Source organism: Columba livia, chromosome 3 (genome assembly GCF_036013475.1).
Source record: "Columba livia isolate bColLiv1 breed racing homer chromosome 3, bColLiv1.pat.W.v2, whole genome shotgun sequence".
NCBI classification, from domain to species: Eukaryota; Metazoa; Chordata; class Aves; order Columbiformes; family Columbidae; genus Columba; species Columba livia.
In genome coordinates this window covers 51,391,480-51,418,257 of record NC_088604.1, presented here as the reverse complement: position 1 = coordinate 51,418,257, position 26,778 = coordinate 51,391,480, and the positions used below count along the sequence as shown (strand labels likewise).

At 38.3% G+C, this 26,778-nt stretch overlaps 1 protein-coding gene across 1 annotated transcript in view; it reads right to left on the bottom strand.

The window, feature by feature from the left end:
• NT5DC1 (5'-nucleotidase domain containing 1) overlaps window positions 1-26,778 on the bottom strand; it is a 140,195-nt gene that overhangs the window by 50,450 nt on the left and 62,967 nt on the right. Inside the window, exon 7 of the mRNA XM_013368627.3 lies at window positions 934-1,108. Within this exon, the coding sequence (XP_013224081.2) occupies window positions 934-1,108 (175 nt within the window). The remainder of the gene's footprint in view (window positions 1-933; window positions 1,109-26,778) is intronic.

The following is a 26,778-nucleotide window of genomic DNA, read 5'->3' as shown; positions in this document are numbered from 1 at the left end:
TGCTTTTTGTGAGGTGATAAGATTTTCCCCTCAAATGAGCAAATATAATGTTCATGCAAGGCAGCAAGAACTGGCACAGCAGATGCTCCACTTAGCATTTAGCAGTGAGTACAAAAGAGAAGTGATACTGGCAGGACTGGTTTTGGAAGGCAGCTCTGGTTTTCACCGTACCCATGCTTTTCTTACTGTGTTGCTGTATTTACTCTGCTGTTCCCACGTGTATCCAGATAGCTAAGGTTGCTTCACACTGCCCTACTTTGTTTCTAGCCATTTGCATCACTGATTCATTTGCTTCTAGGGATGTAAGTGATGGTTCTGCTGAATTTCACTGAATTTGACTTGACCAGTCATGTTCTTAACATTACAGCTAAAAATAGCTGTGTGATCAGCAACTACAAATCACAAACAGTTTCCAAGTGCAATGAACTACCTGTTTTGCCTTTTCTCCTGTGACCTGTAAATGCATATTTCTCATGCACAACCATCTCTTGGAAACCACCACTGGGAAGAAGCATTTGTGAGCTCTTCCATGCAGATCTGCTGCAAGGAAATGAAATATTACTACTACTTGCACTCACGATTGGAGAAGTACAGAAAGGAAGTGGCTTGAAAAAGACAGTCCAGGAAAAAATTATGATAAAATTGGGATTCAGATGATGCACTGGGTGTTGGCCCAAAAAATATACCCTGTCACCTTCAATCCCATCATGATGCCCAGAAAAGATGCAGGATATAAGTGCCCTGTGGGTCAGATGCAGCCCATGGGCTCACTGATGGATGACTTTTCCTGGAGTACCCTGTGACACTCTACTAGAGAGAGGCCCACCTGAAACCTCAGATCCAAATAACTCACAACACATAAAGAAACTCAACTTCCAACTTATCTACAGTTGCTGTCTGGCAGATATAATTTGAAATGGACATTGCACTTACCCAATAGTATGTTCACACAGGAGCCTGCAATAGTCACTGTGGGAACTAGTAATTAATAGCAGAATCTTCCCAGCACTCTTCAGTTGTTTCAGCCACTTTTTTACAGACTCGGGACATCTTTGTAAATATTTGTCTGGGTTATTTTTCACTTCTGGGAAATACATCCCACAGTCTTCTAAAAAATTAAAACATAATTATGTATTATCCAATCCTGCTCACAAACCACTGAATCCACATAACAAATATCCTTTTATGTGCAAACAATACTAAATTAAAAAGGCGAAGAAAAGTTTAAATTTTTCCCTGGGTTGTAACTCAATATAAAGCAAAAAAACAGTCAAACTAAGAGGATACATTGTAGTAGAAATAAGTTTGTATGACTTTTTAATTATGCAATTTTTATAGTTATTTTGTTTGATGTTCTTTTGCTCATAACACAAAATGATACATAAATTACAGATTATAGTCTTACACAACAAGTAATTACTTCCTGTTGCCTTTGCTCAATTTTTGGACACTTAATTAGTGATTTTAAAATGGGTTTAAAGTTTAGAAAATGGTAAAGGACCTGAATTTCCCAAGAACATCTGTTCAGTTACTTCTGACAATTTAGGTTAGCATTGTCTGATGAATAACATCCACTTTAATATTTTTCCCTTTTTCACAACTAGCACTTTATCTATGAAAGGCTGACAAGACAAATTGGCAAAGACTCACAGGTATGTGGGATACTAGGAACGAATGCAAAAAACCCACCCCAAATCCAGCTTCAATAATGCTCTTTGGCCGAATATAACATATACACTTTGCTGAATACAAAATACACTCTTGGAATGCAAGATTTTAAAAAGTGTGCAATAATGCTAAGTTGGCAGTAAATGTTACCTATACATTAAAGTCACCAATAAATATCTACCTTGATAGAATGCATAGCTGCTTTACCAAGACATCAAATCAACATTAAACTTACCTTTTTATAATTTCCTTGATCTAAGACTACATATTTCTTCTGTGCTCAAACCCTCTATAACCAAAAATGTCCAGCTAGTCAAAGGTCTAAGAAGAAATATAATAATTGTAGAGACAGAGTGATACCAAGCATTTGGCTCTCAGTCTGTGTCTGTTATAGGATAATGAACATCCTCATACAAGATTATTTTTCTTCCAGCATTTGTTCTATATGCAACTGTCTGTGGTCAGCTTTGCTGAATGATTTAATAAATCCCAGACATTACTTAGCCTTCTGGTATGTTAGTAATGCTATTCTCTAGCTTTAAAAAGTAAGATTTAAACCACTTGAACTTTAGCTATTTAATGAAAGAGAACATGTATGTTTGAAACAGTATCAAAGAAAGACTGAAATGATGCTGGGTGCTAAACATAACACTATTTCATAAATTACACATTCAAACGTCTACAGATGGAGGGAAAAATGTCTCCCAAAGGAAGTTTTGAATTGGCTGTTTTCACTGCAGCAAGACAGGAGGCAAAAATGTCTTATTCTGTACTGTGACTTTACAGATTTCTTCCCAAAAGCTACAGAGTGAATTACTATATCTGAGGAAAGCCTCTCAAACAAAGGCTCCCAACTCATAACCAAGTCACTATTCCAGCTCTTCGTAGTATTTAGGTCAGGCTGTGTAACAGCCTGTGCCAGGGGAATAGGAGCGTGTTCCTGCAGCCAGCATTACGGAACGCCATGACATTTGCCTTGTGAGCTAGCCAAGACCAATGATTTTTTTTTTGATTAAATGAAGCAGATTTATGAAATAAGCTTCCCTGTGGTGTTTTCCCCTCCTCTTTTCTGGGGGGTGAATATTGTTTGAGATGAGCAATATATTAATAGCTTTTAGGAGCAAAAACTACATAATTTTTTTCAGTATTGTCATTGGTAATGATATTCCATATGCTATGCTATGACAATTTTTCTTCGTTGTTTTGGAAAAGGCACAACATTGCCTGAGAATGAAGTGGGACACAAACAAAGCAGGCTTGGCATTAGCTCTCACAGGTTCAAACAATTAAAAGAAAGATAGCAAAGTTAATTTAGATATACAATGATCACTCTGTTATGCTAAGGTAAAAAGATCTGTTTTATGTGAACTTTACTGTTGGGCACTGTTTGTTTTTCTTTCTTTATTAAATGTCTTTCACCCTCCATAACCTTTCTTTGATATGAAACTAATTTAAATTTAATCAACACTGTCTCCTTTGTCCACACTCTGTGCAGTATCTGCTATGTGATAAACCTATGATATTTGGCCTTTGAGTTACATCTGCATTGGAAAAGGTCAACAACTCTAGATTCAACATATGAGCTGAAAGAGAGTCTTATTCTAGTTTTCTATCCAGACCCTGAAGCTCAACTGTTAATTGCAGACAAGCAATAAATCAGTTCTTGACATCAGGATGTGAAGTTTGCCTCTGGGCTGTTTGCCATATCAGGCAGAGGTACCTCAGAAGAACCCTCATTAAAGCATACTGTACTGTAATTAGGCCGACATGGACCAGGAAAGTAGTTTTTAACTTAATTCCTGACATACTATTGCATCTGGTGAAAGTAGTTTGGTTGAATATATACTCACACCTGTGAAGGGGTTTAACCACCAAAGCTTGCAAGATTTTATTGAAAGACAAACAAAATAAAAGCTGAAAACCTTGCTCTTTATATCAGAGCAAGAGCCAATTTTGAGAAGGACAGCAGAGCCACAGGCACCTTGTTGGCAAAAAGAGCTGCGAAAGTTTTAACATATAATGGAGAAATAGCATCAAGTCAACCCTTTGCAATCAAATGGAATGATTTGACAGTGAGAAATGAAGCATTTTTTTTCAGAATATATATTACCATTATGCCATATGCTGCACTTTTGTTTATCTAAAGCAGAAAAGACATACAAACAATAAGAAAACTCTATTGAGAAAAGAGTCAGTGAGAAATACAAAAAGGACTAATTTTACCAGAGCCAACAGAGGAAAGGAGAAAGTGAGTTAATGGTAGTAAGAGTGACTTTATGCAACTGTCACACAGCTCTGTTCTTGAAAAAGAAAAAAGCAATTCTCCAGACAAACACTGTTCTTGAGAAATAAGAAATGTCTCTAGCCTGCAGTACCTTCCTCATAATACCTATGGGCCATCCAAGTTACTAAATAAACTTAAAAATGGAACTACAGGCACTATTTATAGAGGTTTTGTTGGTCCACAAATTAAGTATAACAAAATGGGGACTGGTGGTCACCACCAGATCTACGACTGATAGGCTGTTATCTGTACACTGCCTAAAATAAAATCTCTATTTTTTTCTCCCTCTCTTTTATGAACATCACTTATCATATGGCTTTATGGACATCGATGTGCGTACCCACAAATCAGTGAAAGCAAAACCACAAATAAAATGCGCCAACTTCACCTTGAATGTCTCTCTTACTGTTTTCAGTTATCTGCATGCACGCCAGAGCCTACACTAGCACCCTCTGGCTCTTTGGCAGTGTAAACACTTTCTGAAAATAGGAGAAAAATGGAAAGAAGATGACCACAACAATCAACATATTTACCCCCTGTGATTGTATGAGAAAACTTAATCCAATGATGTGGAACAAGAAAGCAAACATCTAAGTGTTTTGTGCACAGCTGTGTCATTTATTACATGTATGTTGCCATGGAGCAAATGCAGTTTTTCGATTTCCATTCTTGCTATTAAACAATTCGGAGTTTATCTGAAATCTCTGAAATACAGCATGGGATAGTGAATTAGCAACTAGCCTTTATAAGAGATTATTATATAATCATCTTCCATATACACTTTCAAAAATAATAATTGCCTTTGCAGTCTATTAATTATTCCTTCAGCAAATACATTTCATTTTAAGCAGAGGACAGAAATATAAGCAATTAAAATCATTTGTCTAGAACTGCCACATACTGAAGTCCTGACAGAGCCTTTTATCAGATCTATGTCCTGTTGTATTTTCAAAGCAATATAATTTTCTCTACGTGTGTCTTATCAGAGGTCCCTTTAGTGTCTAGTTTGGGGTTTGTTTTTTCTTGTCTCATCTGACATTATAATTTGATCAAGATGTTCTTTGCATCATCTTGCCTTACAGTTTAATTACTTGTAATGCAGCTGTGATAGCAAGTGTGATGGAAATTTTGTATAGCTGGAAACGCAGAACCCCCAGACCAAGCTCAGAAAGAGCCCGTACAAAGAGCTTGCCATGACTGGCAGAAGTCCTCCAGCACAAAAAATAATCCAGTCTTTAATCCAACCGCCCTCCTCTACTACAGTCTCAATTGCTTTAATTACTTTATTGAAGTATGCAGTTTGATGTTCTAATATTATACCTCCATTAGGGGAAAAAACAATTGTGGATTTCTCTTGTGCTCTTTATTACACCACTTCTCCTTGGCAGGGTCAGTTCACACCCCACTGGCTCTGGACTCCTCTGGATTCAGTGTCTGTGGATCTGCACCGCCAGGACACAGCAGTTTTCACCCCTAAAGTGTTATTTGGATTATAAAAAAGGCAAATGTTCAAGAGGCATGTTTCTGGCAAGGTTTCAGTCCAGAACTAAAACAGAGAAACACAGTGTTCTTTTTAGTATTGTCACTGCTTCTAAGGGGCACCTACTGGATTGAATTAAAAAGAATTTAACCACTATTTATACGATTTAGCTAAGCACAGAGGTATGAGGCTAAAAAAATCCCTGGAATTCAGCCAAGAAAAATAAACTTTCAGCTGCCAATTTGTAGCCTGTATTTAGTGGCTTTACCAACTAACTGTATCTTACAACGAAAGCAGTATTTGGGAATGTGACTTTTCTCTCTTTTGAATTCAAAGGCAACTTGACAGCTTAGCCATCAATACCCATAGCCAAGTTCTCTGCAGCTCTGGCATGAGTAAGAAATTATATTTCTTCCCTATTTTTGAATGCAGGCTGGTAGGTAACAGCTATTAATTTGATGAATAGAGCAGAGCTGAAATAAAGTGTTTACTATCAACAATGATGCAGACAACTATATTCACTCTATATTGCTTTCCACTGTAGTCTTGCAGTGGTTCAGGTTTTTAGAATGAACAGAGACAGATAGTTCTTTGACCATTGTTGTTGTCCTCTTCTCTTCTCTAAATAAACCTATCCAACAAATATGAGCATTCAACAGAAACGCAAGGAAAATACCTTCATTACAGAAGATTTTGCAAAAGAATTTACATTTCATCTAGTTGAAGCAAGAAGAGAAGAAAGGGGGTGAGGGTTAAAATTACATTAGACAAGTCATCTTTCATTTCCTTTCACTTAAGCTCAAGTGTTTATTCCAGTAGGAGCAGCAGAAGCAAAATGAGACACAGAGGGAAGGAAATGTTAACATAAAGCAAGATAAGAAAGTAGAGTGAAGCATGAAGTAGGGATGACCGGGCAAAATACGGTTACATTCTGGAGGGCTGGGCTGACGCAGATATCAGGAACAGGGAGCAGCAGGAAGAGATAAATCATCCCGCTCCTTCCCCAGGAGATAAAGATGTTTAAAAACAGAATAAAAGGATGAGAGTCCAGGAAGATAGGAGGTTAGGAAGAGGCAAATGTCATAAAAGCAAAAAAGAAGTGTGACAGATGCAAAATATGTATTTTTATGTTTTCTGCAATTGTCTCAATTCCTTACAGTGCAGTTTCTTAACAGACCAAACCATTAAGGATCTTGGTCCAGTTCACGCAGGAAGAATAGTAGCTATTTACACCTCTTAGTTAACTAGGAGCAGACATGAAAAGAGGACAATGAATTTGGAGAAAAAGGATATTTTAGTATTATGATACCAAATCTTTTGTTCTCACCTGAAAGAAAAGAGAAAAGCAGATTTTCTGGGAGGACAGAAGGGAAAAAAAGGAGAATGGGTGGGTTGGCCAGTGAGACCAGAAATTCAGAATGACACCTCGATGAGTTGCTGCGTGTCACGAGGCTGAACTCAGCAACATGATGAACCTCTGCTTGTCACAGCTAAGAATTAGCTTGTGCGCCTTTATATATGAGTGGTGCCTACAAAGAAGAGTATCTTTCAAGCTACTCTTGGATGTATAAGTGGAATAAAACGGTAAAGAAAAGGGCAAAAATGACAGAAAACCGACAGAAGAGAGGAGCTAAGAAATATGAACAGAAATGACAAATAGACCAGTATAAAGAATAAGTTGTATTCTACTAATAGTGCATCCCTATACATAGGGAAGATATATCAGTGTGTCAAATCAAAGACAAAACTTTTCCTCCCATGTTCTCAGAAAAGTCAGGATTTCTATGATCACAAAGAAAATGCTTTGCATGTGGCACTTCAGTTTTGAACAGACTACTTATTACTAATGGAAATACAGGATCATGTGATGCTCCATTTGCCTCTTCTGCCTGTGTATCTGTTAAAGAAAACATATACAGCTCACCTAACATCAATCTTCTCAATATTTTTAGCAACATCCAGCTCTGGTCAGGCAGACATAGATCATGTTTTCTAAAATAATAAACGGTTTTCCAGTGATGACAACTCTATGTTCACCTTGATTAATTTTAAGGGGGTGACCATAAGGTAAGGATTCACGGTGGGCTAGGGAAAACATGACTACTCAGATTAATAGTGATTGCAGGGCTATATAAATATTTAATATACTGAACGAAACACTTCAGTAGAACACACACAAAACATCACCTCTGCAAATATTTCATGGGTCACTTCCTCCTCTACTCATTTTCTACTCCTGTGGCCTACAAGAAGCTTACAGCAAAAATTAAAATACTTTTGTAGCTAAAGATAGGTCTCAAACTAAAAGGAGGCTGAACGACTAGAAATTCTTTCAAGGAAGCCAAGAACAGCTGTTGTTTATTCTAGTCTGATATAACGAAGCAGGAACCACCACACTACCTCCCACTCTCACGTTTCTGAGGTGAGATTCCCACATCCAAGGTTGTCAGGAACAGCACAAGAGCTTTAGCTATATTTAAATGGAAGTCATAGTGTCAAAATTAGCAGCTATTGCTGCTCTGACATCTGAACATCATTCCCCCTCCCCACTATCTGAGTTTCACAGTGGACCGAAGATCTACGATGGCCAGCCCAGAACCTCAAGGCTGCAGGTTTCAGGGTTAGTCCTAACCAAAGTCAGCTTTAAGGGGAGTTCTGTATCTGTTCTTGAAAATATAACTTGTTAACTACTTCTTCCCAAAAGCCTTTCAAGCAAACTTAAAAAACTACCATTTCCTTATACTGGCCCCCCTTCCTATCTTAAAGAACAAACCCATTCAGTCTGCCCCTAGCCTTCACTCTCTTATTTCCTAGTCCTGCCTCATCTCCCATCGCACCAGCAGTGTCCTGTCTGCAGAATGGTTAAGGCTCATAGGAGTGCAATGCCACAGCCAGATGCTTGCACGATTTATCCCACGTAGAGTTATTCTTGCTTCTTGTTGAGGTCCATGGACACCAGAAGAGAAAGCCAGGTTTTCCCATGCTATCTGTTCTTGTTAGTGTTCCTAAATGGCTGAGAACAGCCCAGAGCAGTTCTACTTTGCTGATACAACTGCTCCCACTGCGAGAATCAGCCTGACTCCACAACACTTGCCCTGCCTCATCCCATGTGTACAGATCCCTTCTTTCAGAAAAGGGTAAGAACACAAATTAAAATGTCCTAAGAAGTACACGGCATGTGTATACATGTGGCAAGTTTGCAGCCTGATTTCATGAGGACTGCTAACACATGATATTTGTTAGAAAGGAGTCTGGATGTGTTTGGTTTGAATGACCTTCCATAATTTTTATACACAAAACTTGGAAACAGCATTTCTTTCTTTCCTTGTGTTTTCTTTTCCTTCTGGTTTTATGTAAATATTTACATCAACATAGCAATGTTTCCACAGCACACTACAAAGCAGGAAGGATGTACTTTGAAGGTAGGACAGGATCTGTTGCTATGTTTTAGAGGAAATTATTTCTTTCTTAAAATAAATCACTTGCTTGCTTTATAATATTGTGACAGTTTGCAGTGTAATAAATGAGCTTTATCAAGGTGTATGAGATCAATTAATTTGTGATGTGAAATCCACAGGCACAGCACTAAACCTATGCAGAATATACTACAATTTGTTGGACAAACATATTCAGTTAAATCAGTCTGATTCTCCAGAACTTCACAATCTATACTGCAATGTTTGAACATCTAAAGTGAATATTCTTCAGGTGGAAAAATATGTTTTGTTCCATGGTCAAGAATACCACCTTCAGTTAAGCTTATTATCATATTTTAGTACATAACACGTATAACAAAAGTCTTACTCTTCTTGTCTAGGATCTCACACTGGCCATCCTGTTAATACAGCTCTCAAATCATATACTTTTCATGGCTCTGGCCTACAGAGCTTCATAAACCAGCTCCTGGATGAGACTGAGGAAGTTTATTTCCAGTCTCCATGTGTTAAAGAAATATTAACAGGAATATGTACCAAGAAAGCCCATTAGGGCTTTAGACCCAAAGAGCTTAAATGGTGAGAAGAGAGTCAGGTTACATTTAGACACTGCAGTAAGACAGTATAAAGGCATTCTTTTATCTCTAAGAAGTCAGCACAGTTGGAGGAAACAAAACCTACATGTACCCGTATTTGTTTGCCATATCAATAGTTCAGCGTAACGGCACTGGAGAGAGAGAGAGAGAGAGAGAGCAACCTTTCTGACTGGAAACCCACCCTTTCTGGTAGTATTTCTCCAGATGATATGTGGGTGATGCCATCTGGTGATCAGGGCACCTTGTGTCTGGAGACCTTGCAGGAACATCACCCCCAGCACCCTCAGCCCTGGGGAGTAGGGAGGAAGATGCCCTCGGGTGGGGAGCTGCACCATCAGCCCAAAGCACCACAGCCTGTTATCAAGAACCATCAAAACATATGCATCGAGAGGGCAAACCCCTGCCATTTCTTAGGCTGTTCATTTCTTTCTTTTCTCTATTTATTGGCCTCCATGAGAGCAGAAGGGCCCCAGGAAATCCCCTCCAATTTTTCAAATGACAGAACAGAACTGAAAAAAGGAGCACCACCAAAATGACCCCAAATGGCAATGATCCACAAACAGCAACCATCAGAGACCAGGATGCGGGTGTAGGGAAAGGCTTAGTGGAAAAGACTGAGTGATTTGACAGATTAAAGATAAATCTGAGAGAGAAATAATAACAGTCTTCAAACATGCAGAAAGCTTCTGCTTGGGGAAAAAAAGAAAAAAGGAATAATCTGTCCCCTGAGACCAAGGCCAATGAGTCAAGAAGCAGTGAGTTTACGCTTCTGCAGGCAAGTCTAGATTAAAAATAAGTTTCTAATTTTAAGGGTATTGACGCACTGGAAAAGCTGCCTAGGAGGCTGTATGATCTTGTAAGCGCAGATCTTTAAAAAAAGAAGTGAACACAACCCATCCCTTTTGTAATGGTGTGCTAAATGGAAAAGATCTTCTATAGTTCCTAAGGTACTACGATTACATATTACAGACGAATATGCACCCTCACCTCCACCCATTGCTTTCATGAGTGATGCTGCTGTTCATATTTATTCACCTCACCTATGGATAACGATACCTACAATTAAGTCAGAAACAAAATTTCCTTGTAAGCAGTAAAAGGAATCAATTCAGCAAGGAGCAGCAGCACAGCTTTTGACTTCTTGCTATTAATAACATGGTTTTCACCACTCTGAACAATACACAAACTAGAGCTCTGACAACTTCACGGAAACAAAGCAGAGAGTGTTGATTTCATGCTACTTTCATTGCACACCACCCCTCTCCCATCTGCACCAGGTAAGTTGCCATAGAAAAACTGAGAGAGGAATATTCCATTCCTAATGCTGTTCTTTCGAGTACAAAGACCTGTATATTCTAATTACAGCACTATCAGCTTAAGAACAAAGAAAAAAAGGCTGCTTTCTATAAATTTAACACGATGTACAGTCTCCATTAAAAATGCTTTACAAATTGCACAACTAAATTACCTAATTCTACACAAAGCCTGTGCATTGAGTTCATCAGTCTTTCAGGGAGGATGGAAAAGAAGAAATTTCGTCAATTTATACTTAAAGTGCTGTTGGAAAAGCCCTTGCTGGTCAGTCTGTCTACAATAATTTCACAGTTTAGAGCCCAGGGAAATCTGTATTTATTAATTCTTTTATCTCAAAGTTTGAATATTCTGCTTTAACATAATGCAAAGAAGAGCAAACAGATGAAAACTAAACTTGTAAATATCACTTAATGTAAAATAGATCCCAAAGGAATGGTGGCTAGCCCAGATTTATTCCAGGAGTGAGCATCAGGAGGAAAAAGGGTTTCTGTAAGCAAGAAACAATTATTTTTAGCTCCTGAACTTCTCTGGGATTCCAGATACTCAGGATTAAACACAATGTCTTAAAAAAAAAAAAAAGAAAAAGAAATAAGGGAGAAACACATGTGCACATGGACTGACAGTCACCTACTGCACACAAGTCCATTTTGCAAGCCAGGCAGAAGTCCTGTCTCTGCCTTGCTGGAACATGGCTCCAGCCAGCTGCTGATGTGATTTTGGTTTTGTACTTTAATCTCACTTATCTGACCCTCTCTGCTTCATATTGCAACAGGGACTCAAACTTTACAATACCTCTCTGCGTGTAGGTGTCCTAATCATCAAACCTGGAATTACTCTCTGGCTCTGTATTTCAAGCTCATCCTTTGGAAATCTCAGTCCAAAATCATAGCCTAAATCTGGTGGAACAATGTGAACATGGGCCCTCTTACATGCCATATAAATATCTGACTAAGGATACCTGCTACGCTTGATCTCTCTTTTTTCCTCATTCTGATCAGAAATTGTTAATGTGAGATCATGTACCCTCACGGCCACTTTCACTACCATTTTCTTGTGAGAAATATCTCAACTTTTTGGCAGATTTTGTTTCTATGAAGGAGTTGCAGAGATGCTAGATGGACAATTCAAGCTGAGAGCAATCTAGCATACAAGCTTGAAGAAACTTGCATGTTAAAGCAGCTACATTTACAGCTAGGACAGTGGAGTGCAAAATTTTTTGAAGGTACATTTGGGTTCATGTCCAAGTGTGCTATGGCTTTTAAAGAGACCTCTTGTGACAAGCAGATAGTAACATCCTCTGGATAGATCATATGTATTTGGGTAGAACACTTTGCCATTTCAGGTCACATACAGTCTCCATCAAGTGACAACTCTTGGCTTTCTGAGGCCACTTTCGTATGGCTGTCCGCAGCTACTAGCAGGAAATATTGGAAATATAAGGCAATTTATATGTTTGATAAAAATATTTGACTACAGAATATCTCCTTACAGCACTGTTGAAATGCTGTTGCTGCTCTTGTCGATGCAAACTTTACAGGGCTCAATCTCTCAGGTCTGTTAAACTCATATAATATTTATTTTTTGAGCATAATATTTGAAAAAAACATTTCTTTATTCCTCTATAACTAATCTGCTAGTGGTTCAGCAACTGTAACAGTATAATACATCCATTTAACTGTTGGAAAGAATTCCTTCTCTTGCTAGTCAAAAATCCAAACCTGCTTATATCTAAAAACTCCAATTACACAGTGTGTAGACTAAGGTACATGTTTTAAAAATATCTATGTTAATTGCAGAGCTATAAAAGCACTAAAAATGCCTGGTGTCTGCTGATCAGCAGAAGATAGCTGGTTGATCCTGGGACTCTCTTTTCTACATGGTGACAGTGCTGTAAAGCTCAGGGCTCTTTTCTGCCTTGCGCTGATGAGGAGGAGTCTCTTCCTGACTCACACCCCAGGACAGCAGCCAGGAATGACGCCGATATTACAGCACCCCAAACTGCAGGGGTAACAGGAGCGGCCAGGGGACGTATGTGGCTGAGCCACGGCTGGCAGCCCAGCATGTGCTGGCTGAGAACCCAGGCCGCTCATTGCAGAACTGAGCACTTCTGGGCACCCTCTCACCCCTCTCCTGCATGGGTGGGCTGTGGAGCACGAGGGTTTTTGTGGACCTCCACTCCACCAACAACAGCCCCACTCCAATTCTCTTCCCCTCACGCTACACCCTCAATGAAACCCTTCTTTGATGAGGAAAAGAAAACACATAGAAGGTGAGAGCCTGCTTACCACTTGCACCCTCACTAGGCTGTGAGGAAGAAAGTCCTGCCATTTAAATCCCACTTACATGGGACTTATCCAAACAGGATGGAGTATTCATGAAAGTAAAGACTGCATGAACAATCCCGATTTATAAATATGGTACATTTAAAATATTTGTAGAGGCTGCTTCCATAGAGCAACAAAACTCTTCCTTGAATATTTATAAAGAAACCAGGTGCCACACAAACAGCTCTTTTGTTTTCCAGACTGCAGGACTGGTTATTAAGTCCCAAGAAAACAGACATATAAGGAGTCCTGCTTCAGCTTTAGGCTTTAAATTACCATTCATGCCAAAGGCAACGGCATGTTCACATGTAGCTCTATACATTCTGCAATAATGAGACTTAACATTTTAATCCTCATTCACTTATTTTCTTGGACTGATATCTGAACATTACTGCCAGATTATTGTCTTAATATCATGTGTTATATGGGCTTTCTTTTATCACTTCCTTTCTGCTAAGAAGATATGAACTGAGTGTGGAAAATGTATCTGTAATTAATGCTGTTCTCAGACTGTTTATAGTGATATAGGACATAAAGTAAAGCTTTCTATTTTTTTCATTAAAGTACTTCTATCAGGACCAATCTTTAATTATATTAGCAATAGTAGCTACCTCACAATTGCTTTTTAAAAGCAATTTCCCTGCTGTATAAGATCAACAAAAAGAAACAGAAGTAGAAATAAGGTTTTCTTCTTTCCTTTTAAATGGAAATTATCAGTCATCTGAAACTATGAGAATATCAAAGACATAACTTTGTCTGGTAATACCATACCAGATATATGCAGATCTTTCAGGTATTTGTCTGCACCTGTATCCACTGGTAAAGGCTCCTATAAAACAAAATCTGTATGTGCACATATCACACATGTGAGTGTAAGATGTATTTGCACAGAAAGATACATATACTTTATGGAAAATGCCATTATACCATTATAACTACAAATTTATGGGCTAGTGGATGGAAAAAATCAGTAACTGTACTCAAAGAAATCTTAAATTTTCAGGTTTGTGTATACGTAAAGACTTACAGAACCTTTAGATGAAGGGCTGTAATTTCCTATGTGTTCTTGTAATTGGTAGATATTTGGATAACTTATAGCTTTTCTATATGTAAAATTTCTAAAAACCTTATTTTTACCACTAATGGAAAAAGGAATACAGAATATAGTAATATCAAAAATTATGCGGGACAAACTTGGAGACAAAATTATCTTTAGTTGTAAATAGAGACAATTTTCATATAGGAGTTCAGTTGCAGGAAATTGTGTCTCTGTGGGCAACAAAGAGCTAATGTAATGGAAGTCATAGAAGCAAATCTATGTAAAAACATATGAAATGAATTCAAGAACATCCTGCCATGAGACAGGCAGCTCAGGACAGACAGAGTCAGACCAGTAGACAAGATAAGCATTTTGGAATGCCATAAATGCATTAGAAAAACAAAAAGAGTAACTAGATGAACTTTAAAGGTCCCTTCCAACCAAAACCATTCTGTGATTCTATGAGGCTGTACGGGGCTTTGGTAGTATTATATAAATTACCCAATTGCCAAGGCTGCATGTGTAAGTTAAAATCATATTTGCTTGATAACACGTAATATTTGATATTATTGCTTATAGAAATATATTGTTTTGTGAAATGTGGGCATACACTTGCTTATTCTCTTATAATGAAACAGTATTAAAAAAATTATAAAATCATCTTCGGATTTCTATTTTTACGTTCATACTCTCTTCCCATGTTTAGACAGCCAAAGTCTCTGAGATAGTAAAAGGTGATGCTAGTTTTCTCTGAAAATTCAGAACTTTTGGCCTATGGTTTATTTCAGCATCCTGGGATAAGCCAGGGAGTACAATTTAATGCTGTTAGTGTTTATTCACTTTGGTAGTGGTATACAAGAAATAAGGTCTTCAATAAATCAAAGATGCAAGTGGTTTCACCGGCAGTATATTTTCCATATTAACATAATGGAATATAAGGTGTCAAAATGAGGATGGACACACAATGCCTGCACCCAGCTCTTATAGCATAAACCTGCCTTTGACAGAAATTCAAACTGCGGTAACACAATTTTACTGCTGGCTAGGATGACTAAGTGTACAATAAAAACTATACTAGAAAATACAACAGAGGAGGATATAAGATGGCAATTTCAAGATAGTCAAGTGGAAAAAATATGCGCTACTCTATAGGAATGAAATATGTCCTTATAAGTGAGAACAACCGAAATATATTAAACTATAGTCTGTTGTGGACAGATTTGGTACAGGCAGGACTGGAGTAACAGTCAATATTTAGGTAAGCTGCAATATGAGTGGAAAAATTAGTCAACTTTGAGGTGCCTTGATGTCAGTAGCTATTCAGATGTCAAAGATGAATGCCCAGTGTGTGACTACAGTATGACTGGTTGCTGTTCGTGGAATCAGTAATGTGGATGCATTTATAGACTATAGTAATTCATCTAAAGAAATGCATTGTTAGAAAATATGAGGACGACAGCACACACTGTTATGAATGGAAACATGTAGAAGGGTTATAATACAAATTTTCTTGGAATTTTTATTTAACCTCCTGCTCTTTCTTGATTAGCTCACTACAATAGTTGTGATAGTAAAAGTCTTTGTTGGGTTATCCTGAATCTTTGGTTGTATTCTTGCATAAATATTTGTGCCCAAAGAGTGGGAGCACCGTATAGAAACATAAGGCATCATGCCACAGGCTGTCTAAATAGCTTGTATCTGATGCTTTCTAGCTTTATAGAGTTTGATGTGTGTGTAGCTGTTGGTACTTGACCATAGCTGATTGTGTACTACTAAGAGATATTTTACAGGTGAACATAAGCATGCCTCTTAAAGATTTATTCACATTCCTTTGACAAAATTCACACTGACTGCAATGGGATAAGGGTCTTCAAGGATTTTACTCCTCTAAATATAAGAGGCTGAGCATCAGTTACTGAAATTTTACACATTCAAAGGACACAAGCTGATTTTGCTCCTACTCCTGCTCTCGTTTTAATTTCTGTGCTGCAGATGATTGCAAGTGATCAAACAAGTAAATCTAAGCAGTTGCCATCTGGCAGCTGAGAACTTGTACCCACACACCTGCTTCCTTTGCTCCCTTGTTCAGGCTAGCGTTTTATTTCACTGTGGGGACAGGTTTAATGTGCACATATGCGATCAGTCACTCCATCTCACCTGACAGGCAGTAACTTTTTATGCCTTTTGCAAACCCAGGAACATGCCCCATGTAAAATGCCAATCTAAAACCACCTTTCACAGTGCTCATCTGGGAAGTTTAAACTCCTTCCCACCTTCTTTAAAATGCCCTTTATGTAAGCCAAACAAAATGCATATAGAGATGACTGCAGGAGCTCAAGACTGGAAAAGTGCTCTGGCTTATTAAGTGCAGAGAACAAACCCAAACCCATGACAGTATTTCCCCACAGTGCAGTAAGTTTGTCTGAGTGAGTTACAATCCTTGGCATGTAAGAAGCATTTCAGTTGTTACACACAAAATTTTGCTACACAATACGTCTCTCATGTTACTCAGTCAATCTTATGTGAGTTGTAAGCGTGTATCCAACTTCTAATGTAGCACAACTGCATCACTCGAAAATACAGGAAACTGGCTTATTCAAAGTTTTCTCCCACGTTAAGGTAGAGATTTTTGTTCCCCAAATAAAGTCATAAAATGAAATATCTAGTTCTTGTGCAGCAGGTGAGAACTGAAGGACCATACTATGTCTTATACTTATCAGTTGAAGCAGAATTCATTTTTACATAAAGTGTTCAAGAGAAATTTCAACTCGATTGTTCACCAATAATGTTTTTAGTAAGGGCACCTTTCTGATCTTGGTGAGAGAGCAATTAATGTATGTAATAATCCACAAAAATTGATACCAGATAAATATTTTGGATAGCTGCAATGGAGCTTGTAATATCTCTGCCATTCTCTATAATCTGCCTTTCACAGGCATCAATGAACCTCCTGCTTTTTCAAGTATTTTCTACCACCTTCATTGCTATCCACATGACCTCTTCCTGATGGTCTGGTCCTGATCCTTCAAGGAGTAAGGGGGATATGTAATACTAATTTCACCAGGCGTAGGATTAAATTCTTGAAATACCTCATGTCAGATGAATACAGAAAGTTCCCTTCACTCCCCTATTTGGTATTCTTAAACATAATTCCAGTCCAGTATCAAGGATAATTTATGTTCCCAAAATAGGTTTTCTAGAAATATTCTAGGAACAGTTTAAATTAGAAGCATACTTACATGCCATTTTTTTCTAACTTGATAAAACCAAATACTTTTACATTATAAACAAAAACCAAACAAGCGATGCTTCTACATGAAGGTTCCAAAATGAGACTGCAGATTGTTTTTCTTTAATTCTGAAAGCATAAAAATTGTGAATACAATGAAAACATATAATAAATGGAAGGATTATTTACAAGGAAGACAGAATTCAGAGCCATATGGGAAGGTACGTGTATTGCTTTTATACTCACTTCAATGCCACCCAAGCGCCTCTGTAGACACTGAGTGAATAGAATCTTATTTCACAATAAGATTTCAATACAATAAGTTTTTAAAATAATTTTACGAATCTTGTAAAGAAAATATTTCCCTATTACTCTGATGTAATTAAATTGTAAGCCTGGATTCAAGTGCCACCAAGCACTGGCTTTGCTGGAACACCAGAGGGAGCAAGTTCCACAGAGGAGTGAATACTTTTATTGAGTCTCTCCCAGCTACTGACAGTGTTTCATCATTTGGTAGGATGCAAAATAATTTAGTCAGATTACCTGGAATGGCTGAAGATATGCCAGTAAAGCAAAGCCTTTCAACTTGTGAGGAAATGCATAACAAGGGGCCACAAAAGAGCAGAAAAAGTGAGGACATGCTTCATTTGGACAGCTGCAGGTTTTTACACACGAAGTTTAAAAATGTGTTACTGACTATGGGATGAAAAACTAACAGCCTTTTTAAGTCTTTGTCTAATAAAGATTATTTTGGTACAGACAGGTTTTTAAAACTCGACTCACACTCCACAGCACAAAGTCATACCTTCTCTAAAAGAAAATTAATAAAAAGCCACAAAAATGATGAAAGGTTAACCTACCTATGCAATGAACTGAATTGATGGAAAAAAAACCCCTCTATTCTCTTGTACCCTATGAGGGACTAAACCTATGCAAGGCTCAATACAAAAAGCACCCTCCCCCCCCAACCCCATTAGTTATCTCTATGATGATTCACATGTAAAAAACCTAGACATGAATCAGAGGTGACCTTGCTGTTGAATCCTAGCTATGAACCATTCAGCTGCTCTTAACAATTGACCAAGTGAAAGTGTATGCCTGCATCTTTAATATTGTTTAAAACTTAGCAATGATAAAAATCCTTCTGTGTCATTACATTGGGCCCAGAAGACACCGCCACCCCCTACATGGTGAGATCCCAGGGTATTCTCATCACAACTGCTGTCCTGTTGCTGGTGGGTGGTGGGGCCCCGCTCCAGACAGACCTCTAAAGTCAGAAGTAGTCTCTCCACTACCACTACTGCAAATTCTTCTCTTTGACATTTTTTTCAGCTTTCTTAATTTTTCAGCCTACTGGTGGTCTTCCATTTTAGTTTAAAATACAGCCTCTTCATTTTCATTCCCATTCCTCCCTGAAATTTATTATAGATTCTAACCTGTGGCCTCTCTTTGTCAAACCACAATAATTTAACCCAAATCCACAATTACAAAAAATTTATGTGTCAGGATATGTTCCATTTCCATAAAAATTAACTTCCAAGCACTGAGTAACAGGTTTATATGTAACGCAGAAAATAACGTTTGTTTGCTGCGACTGGGTGGCCAAGAGCTCTTTGCTTGATTTTGTTGCATTCATGGGGGGAGATGTAATTGTTGTTATACAGAAAATATTACTCATCAGTTTAATTGACTGTGTCACAAACATGCCTGAAAATTAAAGCTTGATAGTATTTTATAAAGCCTCTCCTGTCTTCCAGTGGCATTTTTCTTACAAATCCTGACATATGTGGAAGATCTTTTAGAAGTATCCATACAGTTCTAACAAAAAAACAGGCTTGAAATAATATATACTTTTGAGCAATCAAATGGCATCTAATAGTGTGGGGTATTGATTATACGATTCAGAAGCTGAATAATACATTACAAGAAATCAAATGTTTCACACAGGGCAGCAGACTAGGATACCTTTAATGATCACATTTGTTAAAATCCTCATACCTGTATTATGAAGATTTATGTCTAGCTTTTGGCCTGACCCCATAGATAGGAGAATTAGAAAGAAAGCTATAAGTAATCCCAAATGTTTCATGCTCATCAGATAAAATGTTACATGAGCAAGTATTTAGTGGGTAAGTGTCAAAACCAAGCCTTACAGTGTTAGTACCTCAGTAACTCTAAGAGAAAATAATGTAGTTTTGTTAAATTAATAATTTCACTGTTGACCATGGTTATGTTCAACTTCTTAAAGAATGATTATCCATCTGAATTTTGCCAAATGTGAAGCAAAACTTTTATCTGGTTTGCCATTTTTAATTGAACCAAAAATATTTGAAGAAAATGCCCTCTGGTGCTTTTACACTGGCGGGACCAAGGGAATGACGTGCATGCACATCATTTATTCTTTTCTGCTCTCTCCGGGGAGCGGTGCCTTATCCACACTGCTAGCAAGTCACTCTGTAAATACAGTATGCACAGGAAGGGCTGTTTCAAAGAGAAGAAAAGGGTTTGTGGTATTTTTGAAGTCTGCTTTCAATCTAAGAACAACGACTTTTGGAAAAGAGGGAGGAGGAGTGGCAGAAGTCATAGGGCCAGGCCTGAGAAGGGGAGGGAGAAGGGAACAAGAGCTGCCTCTTGGGTGAGTCAGGTTCCTGGTCAGGAAGCACCAACAGCAGCAGAAAGCAGAATTCATGACAGGTTTTTTGGAAGCTGATCTAAATGGTATTGTAGCAGCAAAACAGCTCATATTACCTTCACTCCAAACACTTTATGACCACATAAGAGAAAGGCACTAATCATCCCAGGGATTTGGTCATCATAACTACTGCAAGAAGCAAAGATCTGGGTACCAGGAGCAAGCAAAATGAATAACTAAAAGACAGTACTTTGCAACATGCTTCATAGCTGTATTTAAGTCCGTTAAAAGTCTGTCAAACAAAAAGAGAATGCCCCTAGCCACCTTAGGCAGCATTAGGGGGATTTCTAATGCCTACACCCAAAGTATTTTCCTGCTTCCAAAGCACAGGCTGAAGAAAGGAAAACTGTCATGGTATCTGGCAACATGAGGGCTGCTGGGGTGCAACCACAGTCTCACAACTAGGGCTGCACATGAGCCAGATACATGCGTGGAGAAGGTCACACTCTGCCAAGCCTGCCCTCTGTGACAGAGATCTTTAGAAGCTGATCCCTGGTGTATGTGGCATGATTTACAATCTCTTCTCCAAAACCAAGCATGAACACCTCATGGCTGCATCATTTCTCTGCTCAGGCTACATCACCACTACACCATCCACACAGCTGTTTACAAACTAGGGAGGTCCTGAAATGAGAATTTAAGGAACCTAATGTGAACAGAAGTCATGGCTTCTTGGAGTCTGTCCACAAACTACATCCTTCTATCTCCTTCCCATTACTTTGTGATTTGACAGCCTTTTGCTGGGGTAATATTATGCTGTGAAACACCACCGAACTTTTTCTTACAGAGTTGCCTTCATTAATAGTTTGAAGTGCTGAGTTTTACTTCACAGCATGTAAAAAGAATATATGGCTCTTGTAGCCCTGTGACTGCAATGTTTCAGCTCCCACAAATGGCACGGCAACCCTTCATTATGGACGTACCTTTTCATCTAAAGTACCAAGCTCAGGTGTTCGCAGGGGTTGATTCAGTGCAGTTATGCGAATTTAAAGTTTTGATGAGAAACCACTTGAGTTCTCTTTTTCTTTGGATCGTTGATATTTACCTTGTCCAACTGGGGCTCTTTTGTTTGCTCATAGATCTGACACAGTGGCAGCTTGTGGTGAGAGGGGTCCAGGCCAGGGCTATTAGAAATCCTCATCCAAATAAAGGCCCTTCATACCATGACAGCCACTTCCGGGTGGGACAGCCTTGCCACACAGCTTTTTCTAATGCATCCTTTTCTGAGATAAATGATATTGTGACTATAGTTTGCAACCAGTACAACTCCATCACAGAATTAGTATACCAGGTCTGAAGAAGAACAGTGAGCTTTTAAAGACTGGCGGGTGTATTTGAATTGAAATGTAACTCATAACTTCATAAACTCAACTGAGTGTGGTAAGTAGAGAGGTTACTGTAATTAGGGAGTTTGTACTTCACCTGAAGGTATTGGAGAAACCTTCTCGCTGTTGGATCACTTCACTTGCCCTCTTTGAAGTCCAAGGAAGAGGCCGCCTGGCACCTACACTGGCTACTCAGACCCATCAGGGCTGTCAGTGCCTCCCTGCTCATCACAAGCCTTTCCAGCCCTCTCACATACCACACAGGTCTCATAGTTCCAACTGCCAAGCTCCCAGAGACCACAAAATATTTGGCAGTACAACAGGTCTAAGATCTTTCCTGTTTGGTTTTGCTCAGAGCTCTATAAGGCAAATAGCTGGTGCAAAGGCACAGGAGACTTAAAGGATTTCAATAGTGATGTTCTCCCCTCGGTGTTGGTTTCCCTTGCTCTCCGTGCAGGCAGCTTGGCTGGTATCCTCCAGCTGTTTGGAAGTTAGTTTCCCTCTGAAATAAACATTAATGCCACAAATTGGCTTTCATGCTGGCAAGTGGATGCATTGCCATATCCCCAGTGACTGGACATATTTCACACTGTTTTCAAATTTACCGGCAGGACAGTTCAAGTCATCTTCTAAGATTGATGTAAGGTACCAGACTGATAATTCTGTATTAAAGTAGTTATCTGGCTTCCTGACAGATTTCTTTGACATTTATAATTCTCCAAATACAGCTCATGATCATGTACAATTTTTCTTTTTTTTTTTTTTTTTTAGTTTTGTCAGAAAAATCAGTTATCAGCAGTATCACTATTTAGCAGGCACTTATCTGCTTTTGATGGAAAATGATTTAATTTTTTTTTCAGCCTACTTAAACTGCACACATAACTTCCAGTTCTTTTTCTTCTCTTATCCCTTTCTAAGTCTTCTGATTTTTTTTCCTATTAAAATTAAGTTGATCTCTTTTTTTTTTCCTGAAGTTTGATAGCAGTTATAAAGTAGCTGGCACTGTAAACAGAGTCAGATCCCATACAGAGTTAGATTCCATATCTCATCCATACTCTTTCTTTTGTTTTTAAACTCATTAAAAGGTAATATGGTAACAACACTGTACATGCAATTTCAAAGAACTTTATACATTTGACCATAAGAATTCATTCCAGGTTTATATTTAGCAATCAAGTTTGTATTTATCAAATCTCTGCTTTGGAGTTATAAATAACTTCAAACTCTGTAAATGCAAAAATGAATGTACCTCTTTGATATAAAAATGTATGCAAATAATACATTAATTTTGTTTTGCTGTTTGTATTTCTAACTGTTCCAAATCAGTTTTCTTAATTTATTAATACAGAGACTGAGGCATGTCCAGGTGGTGGTTTAGAACAAGGGTTTAATGCAGGTGTTAAATCTGTAGCAGGAACATCAGAGAAAGCTCACTGCTAATGTTCTACTGGCAGCTAATTGCTTCTGCTCACGCTAGATAATTAGCAAACTGAAGTATACTGAATAAATAAATCAAAATATTTAAAAACCCTAAACAAGTCACATGTTAAATTACTTCATCCATCCCAAGAAATCCTGAAACAATTCGCTGACAAGACTTACCCAAGGAGAATAGAAAATATTTTCCAGTTCATCAGGTCAGGAGCAAGTTGTTGGCGATCAAACAGACCTTTCATTATTTGTGGGACGTAGTAAGTATTTTTTTTCTTGAATGCTTTTCTTTTCCAGAACTGGGAAGTATTGGTTTCCTTCTCTCCACTGCTAATGACTAAGACACAGTGGCTCTGCTGGGCTGGTCAGAGGCAGGGAGGCAAGAAGAATGCACGATGTCTCCCACAGAGATTCTTTTCTCCAGACAATTTAAATGTGGCATGAAAGCAAGCGCTGTCCAGGTCAGCTTTAATAGGAAAGAGAATTCTTGCCAGGGATTGTGGTTACCCTCAAGACTTCATTTAAATCTCTTGGGAGCACAAATATAAAATTCCATTAACAGTTTGCTATATTTTAGCTTTGAAAACCAAAGCCCAGGTGTACTTTGTAATGTAGGAGAACAGCTAGGATATTGAAAATATTACTGTTTTTTAAATTAATGAAATCTACACTAGCAAAAATTTGGAATGTGTTTGAACCACAGAGGGGTACTAAAGGCTCAGTAACTCTACTGCTTTATTCTTTTAGTCTTTTTTTTCTACTAGGAAATCAAGAACTAAAAATGAATAAATCAAGCATAAACAGTGTTGTCTTATTAAAATGTGCTTTTTTCTTTTGTTCCCATTTCTTTTTTAATTGCAATAAGAATGTCCCCTTCTTGTTATGCCTCCCAAGAACCAGAACAACATTCACTAGGGAAGGGACTACTAGGTGCAGTTGCAATCAAAGAAGCTTTGTCACCCTAATACCTTCACCAGGTGGTTTCTCTTTTATCGCGGTCTCTTTATTCTCAGAATAGGCAGGTAAGTTCACAGAAGTGTAACAGGATAAAACCTAAGATCCAGAGACATTTATATCAGAACTGTACTCCAGCAGATCACCCAATTTTGCACCAGATCAAACATGGACATAAGCACATAACTTTCACATTTCCTAAAGAACACTATAGTAAGCTCTTCATGCTGATATTATGACTTCATGCAGGTTTTATGCTAAATGGAGATCAAGTTTATAAAGTTCAAGTGGCAGAGGCCTCAAAGAAAGCCTGCTGAGACAAAGTTAACCTGTCGATATTTCTGGAGAAAAATCTTATCAGCAAAGTGACTTTACTCTACACTAGCGCTTTATGTCACGTGGTGTTCTGGATCAGGCATTAGGAGCATTAGGCCAGGTTCATCACGGAGCCTAAGAACACATGCATTCAGGTACAACTCAAGAGACAGTGACTGAAGACGCTCACACTCAGACGCTAAGGATGTTCCTAAATGCGCTTTTACAGTTGTCCACATTTACACCAGTTTTAGAACACCTACAATGTTTTCTACTTACTATAAACGCTGTCTCTGTGAAAGCTTTGAGTTTTCATATCGATTAACATACTCTGTTTCCCTTTGCTGCAGGAACATTTGCAGATGCAAGCAGAACGCTGGCAAAGTCCTGAAACTACATCAGATCATGGAGAAGAGCAGCGCTGGGGACTCCTCTTTGCCCCTCAGGTCTTCCAAGGCAGATTTTGATTGCTTTCATCACAGTGCCATGAAGAAGAGTGAGAAGCTCCCAAATGAACTGATGCCAGCACTGACAGGTCACTTCTGGGACCAGTCCTAAATAAGAGCTCTCTCCTGAGGTGCACATGTGGTCCCAAGTACACGACACTGTAATTGTGGGGTGAGCAAAGAGGGAGAATGAGAAGTTTCTCTCTGGAACATGGAAATTTCCCAGCTCTACGAGAAGGGGAGAGGGCTTCTCCATGAATCACTGCTTTGGTAAAACCTAGCCTAGCACAAGAACAGTCCTTAAGGATGGGAATCACCCCACCTAAGGCTGACAACCTCTAAATCTGCACAGGATGGCAAGGCTTCTTTTATAGATGGTGGAGACAAGGGGGTGTCTCTAGCATGCTGCTGCTCCCATCCTAGTGTCCACAGATGTCTAAAATAGATCATGTGAGTCACACACTACAAACGCCTGTTCATTTCCTTTGCTTAAAAAAGGAATCTAGACAACAGATGCCTAATTGTCGATGTCCAATGCTCAGCCACATGAAACTCAGCCTGGCTGGAAGGATGAGATTTGCTCAGCTGGGCCAATTAAACATGAACGTCTCTAAAACAGGAGATAGCAAACAATGCTTAGGGAAGAATGGGTTGGATTAAAGAATACCAAATGACTAGAGGCATAGGACTGTCTGAATATGAATTATCACCTTTTTCATCCTCTTTTTCCCTTCTTTCATGAAGATGAATTTTAATTATGCAGGTAAAAAGGACACAACACAAATCTCTACTGTTTTCAGCAAACACCCATAATTTGGGAAAAATGAGATGTCAGCTTGAATATAACCATAGTCAGCAGGCATGGAGACAAAATAAACCTTTAAACCAATATTTACGCTAAGCGAAGTTGTGTGGGTTTACTCTTTTTACTTGCATTCACTTTCTTCATAAAACTTTGCAACGATGCTCTTTATTGTAAATTCTGCAATTAGTTTTCTGTATTTCATCTTAGCTTAAGCTAAACTGAATGAAAAAAAAAAAATCAGCATAACTAGCTGATCCCAAGCCTAAATATGAGGATATAGCATCAGTATCCAATAGGACGTAGCAAGTGTTTCTGCTTCATTCCATAACCTGGATTAAGAACTTGGGATTGTGGAGACTTTTGAAAAAGGGTGTCCCAGTGACCTCTGATTGCCATGGGAAGATGGAAGGACGGAAAGCCTTTTGCATACAGCAAATAGTACAGAGTATTCCTGATGGGGCATATAAGAGTCCCGTGTCACATTTACCAAGGATAATATCGGCCTCCGCATTTCATTAGCAACTTTCCAAAACCTCATTGACTAAACATTTGAATAAACTAGCTAAATAATCCTCTTTCTCTGAGCTAAATAAGCCTCCTTCTTTACACTGAATACAGTAGAATAATTTTTCAGCCAAGTGTCACTGATGGTGAAGTGTTTTGATTTCATAAGAAAATACTCAGCTGTGATATTTTTTGTAACTCTACTCCCTTGTTTATGGAACTGGGTTGCTAGTTCAGAGAAACAAACGAGGGAGCAAACAAAGCAGCTCCAGTCCAAACTGGCATTAATCAATTGTATTTCTCCTTTCTTGTAAAGCGAATGGCTCAGCATGTTGGCTTCTCAAAGCCCTTGTAAATCTAGACAGCAAAAGGCCCCATACTGTCATGGGAGAGCCAGATTGTGTGGGCCACATGTCTAAAGACATTTGGTCTTTTTTCCTTTCCACATCCTTTTGGCACTTACAAGCACAATAATTCTGTAATTGTTATTGAGCAATGTAATGCCACTGCATTATATTCACAAAATATCTTTTAGTCTGCTACCTTTTAATAACACATTTATATCTTAGTCAGACCGTTTTGTAAAAGTTGTTTGGTCATGAATATCAAATCCTTTTACTTTCTACTTAAGCAATGAAACAGTCTCTGAAAACAAGCTTTGATAAATCAGAAAATCTCTTAAAAGTGTGCAAGTAATAGACGCTTAATTTTACTATCAAACATGCATAGCTATTTATTTTACCTGTAAAATAAACTACTCAGCAGAGACGACATACTTTAAAGCACTTTCAAGAGCTCCCTTGAGATGTATTTGAAAATATGAATCTTATCAGACAAAACAATTGCTAAAAAGACCAACACATTGATGAAGGACACCTGAATTTCTCCATATCAAATATTCAAATACTAATTGGAACTTGCATCTCAAGAAAAGGGAA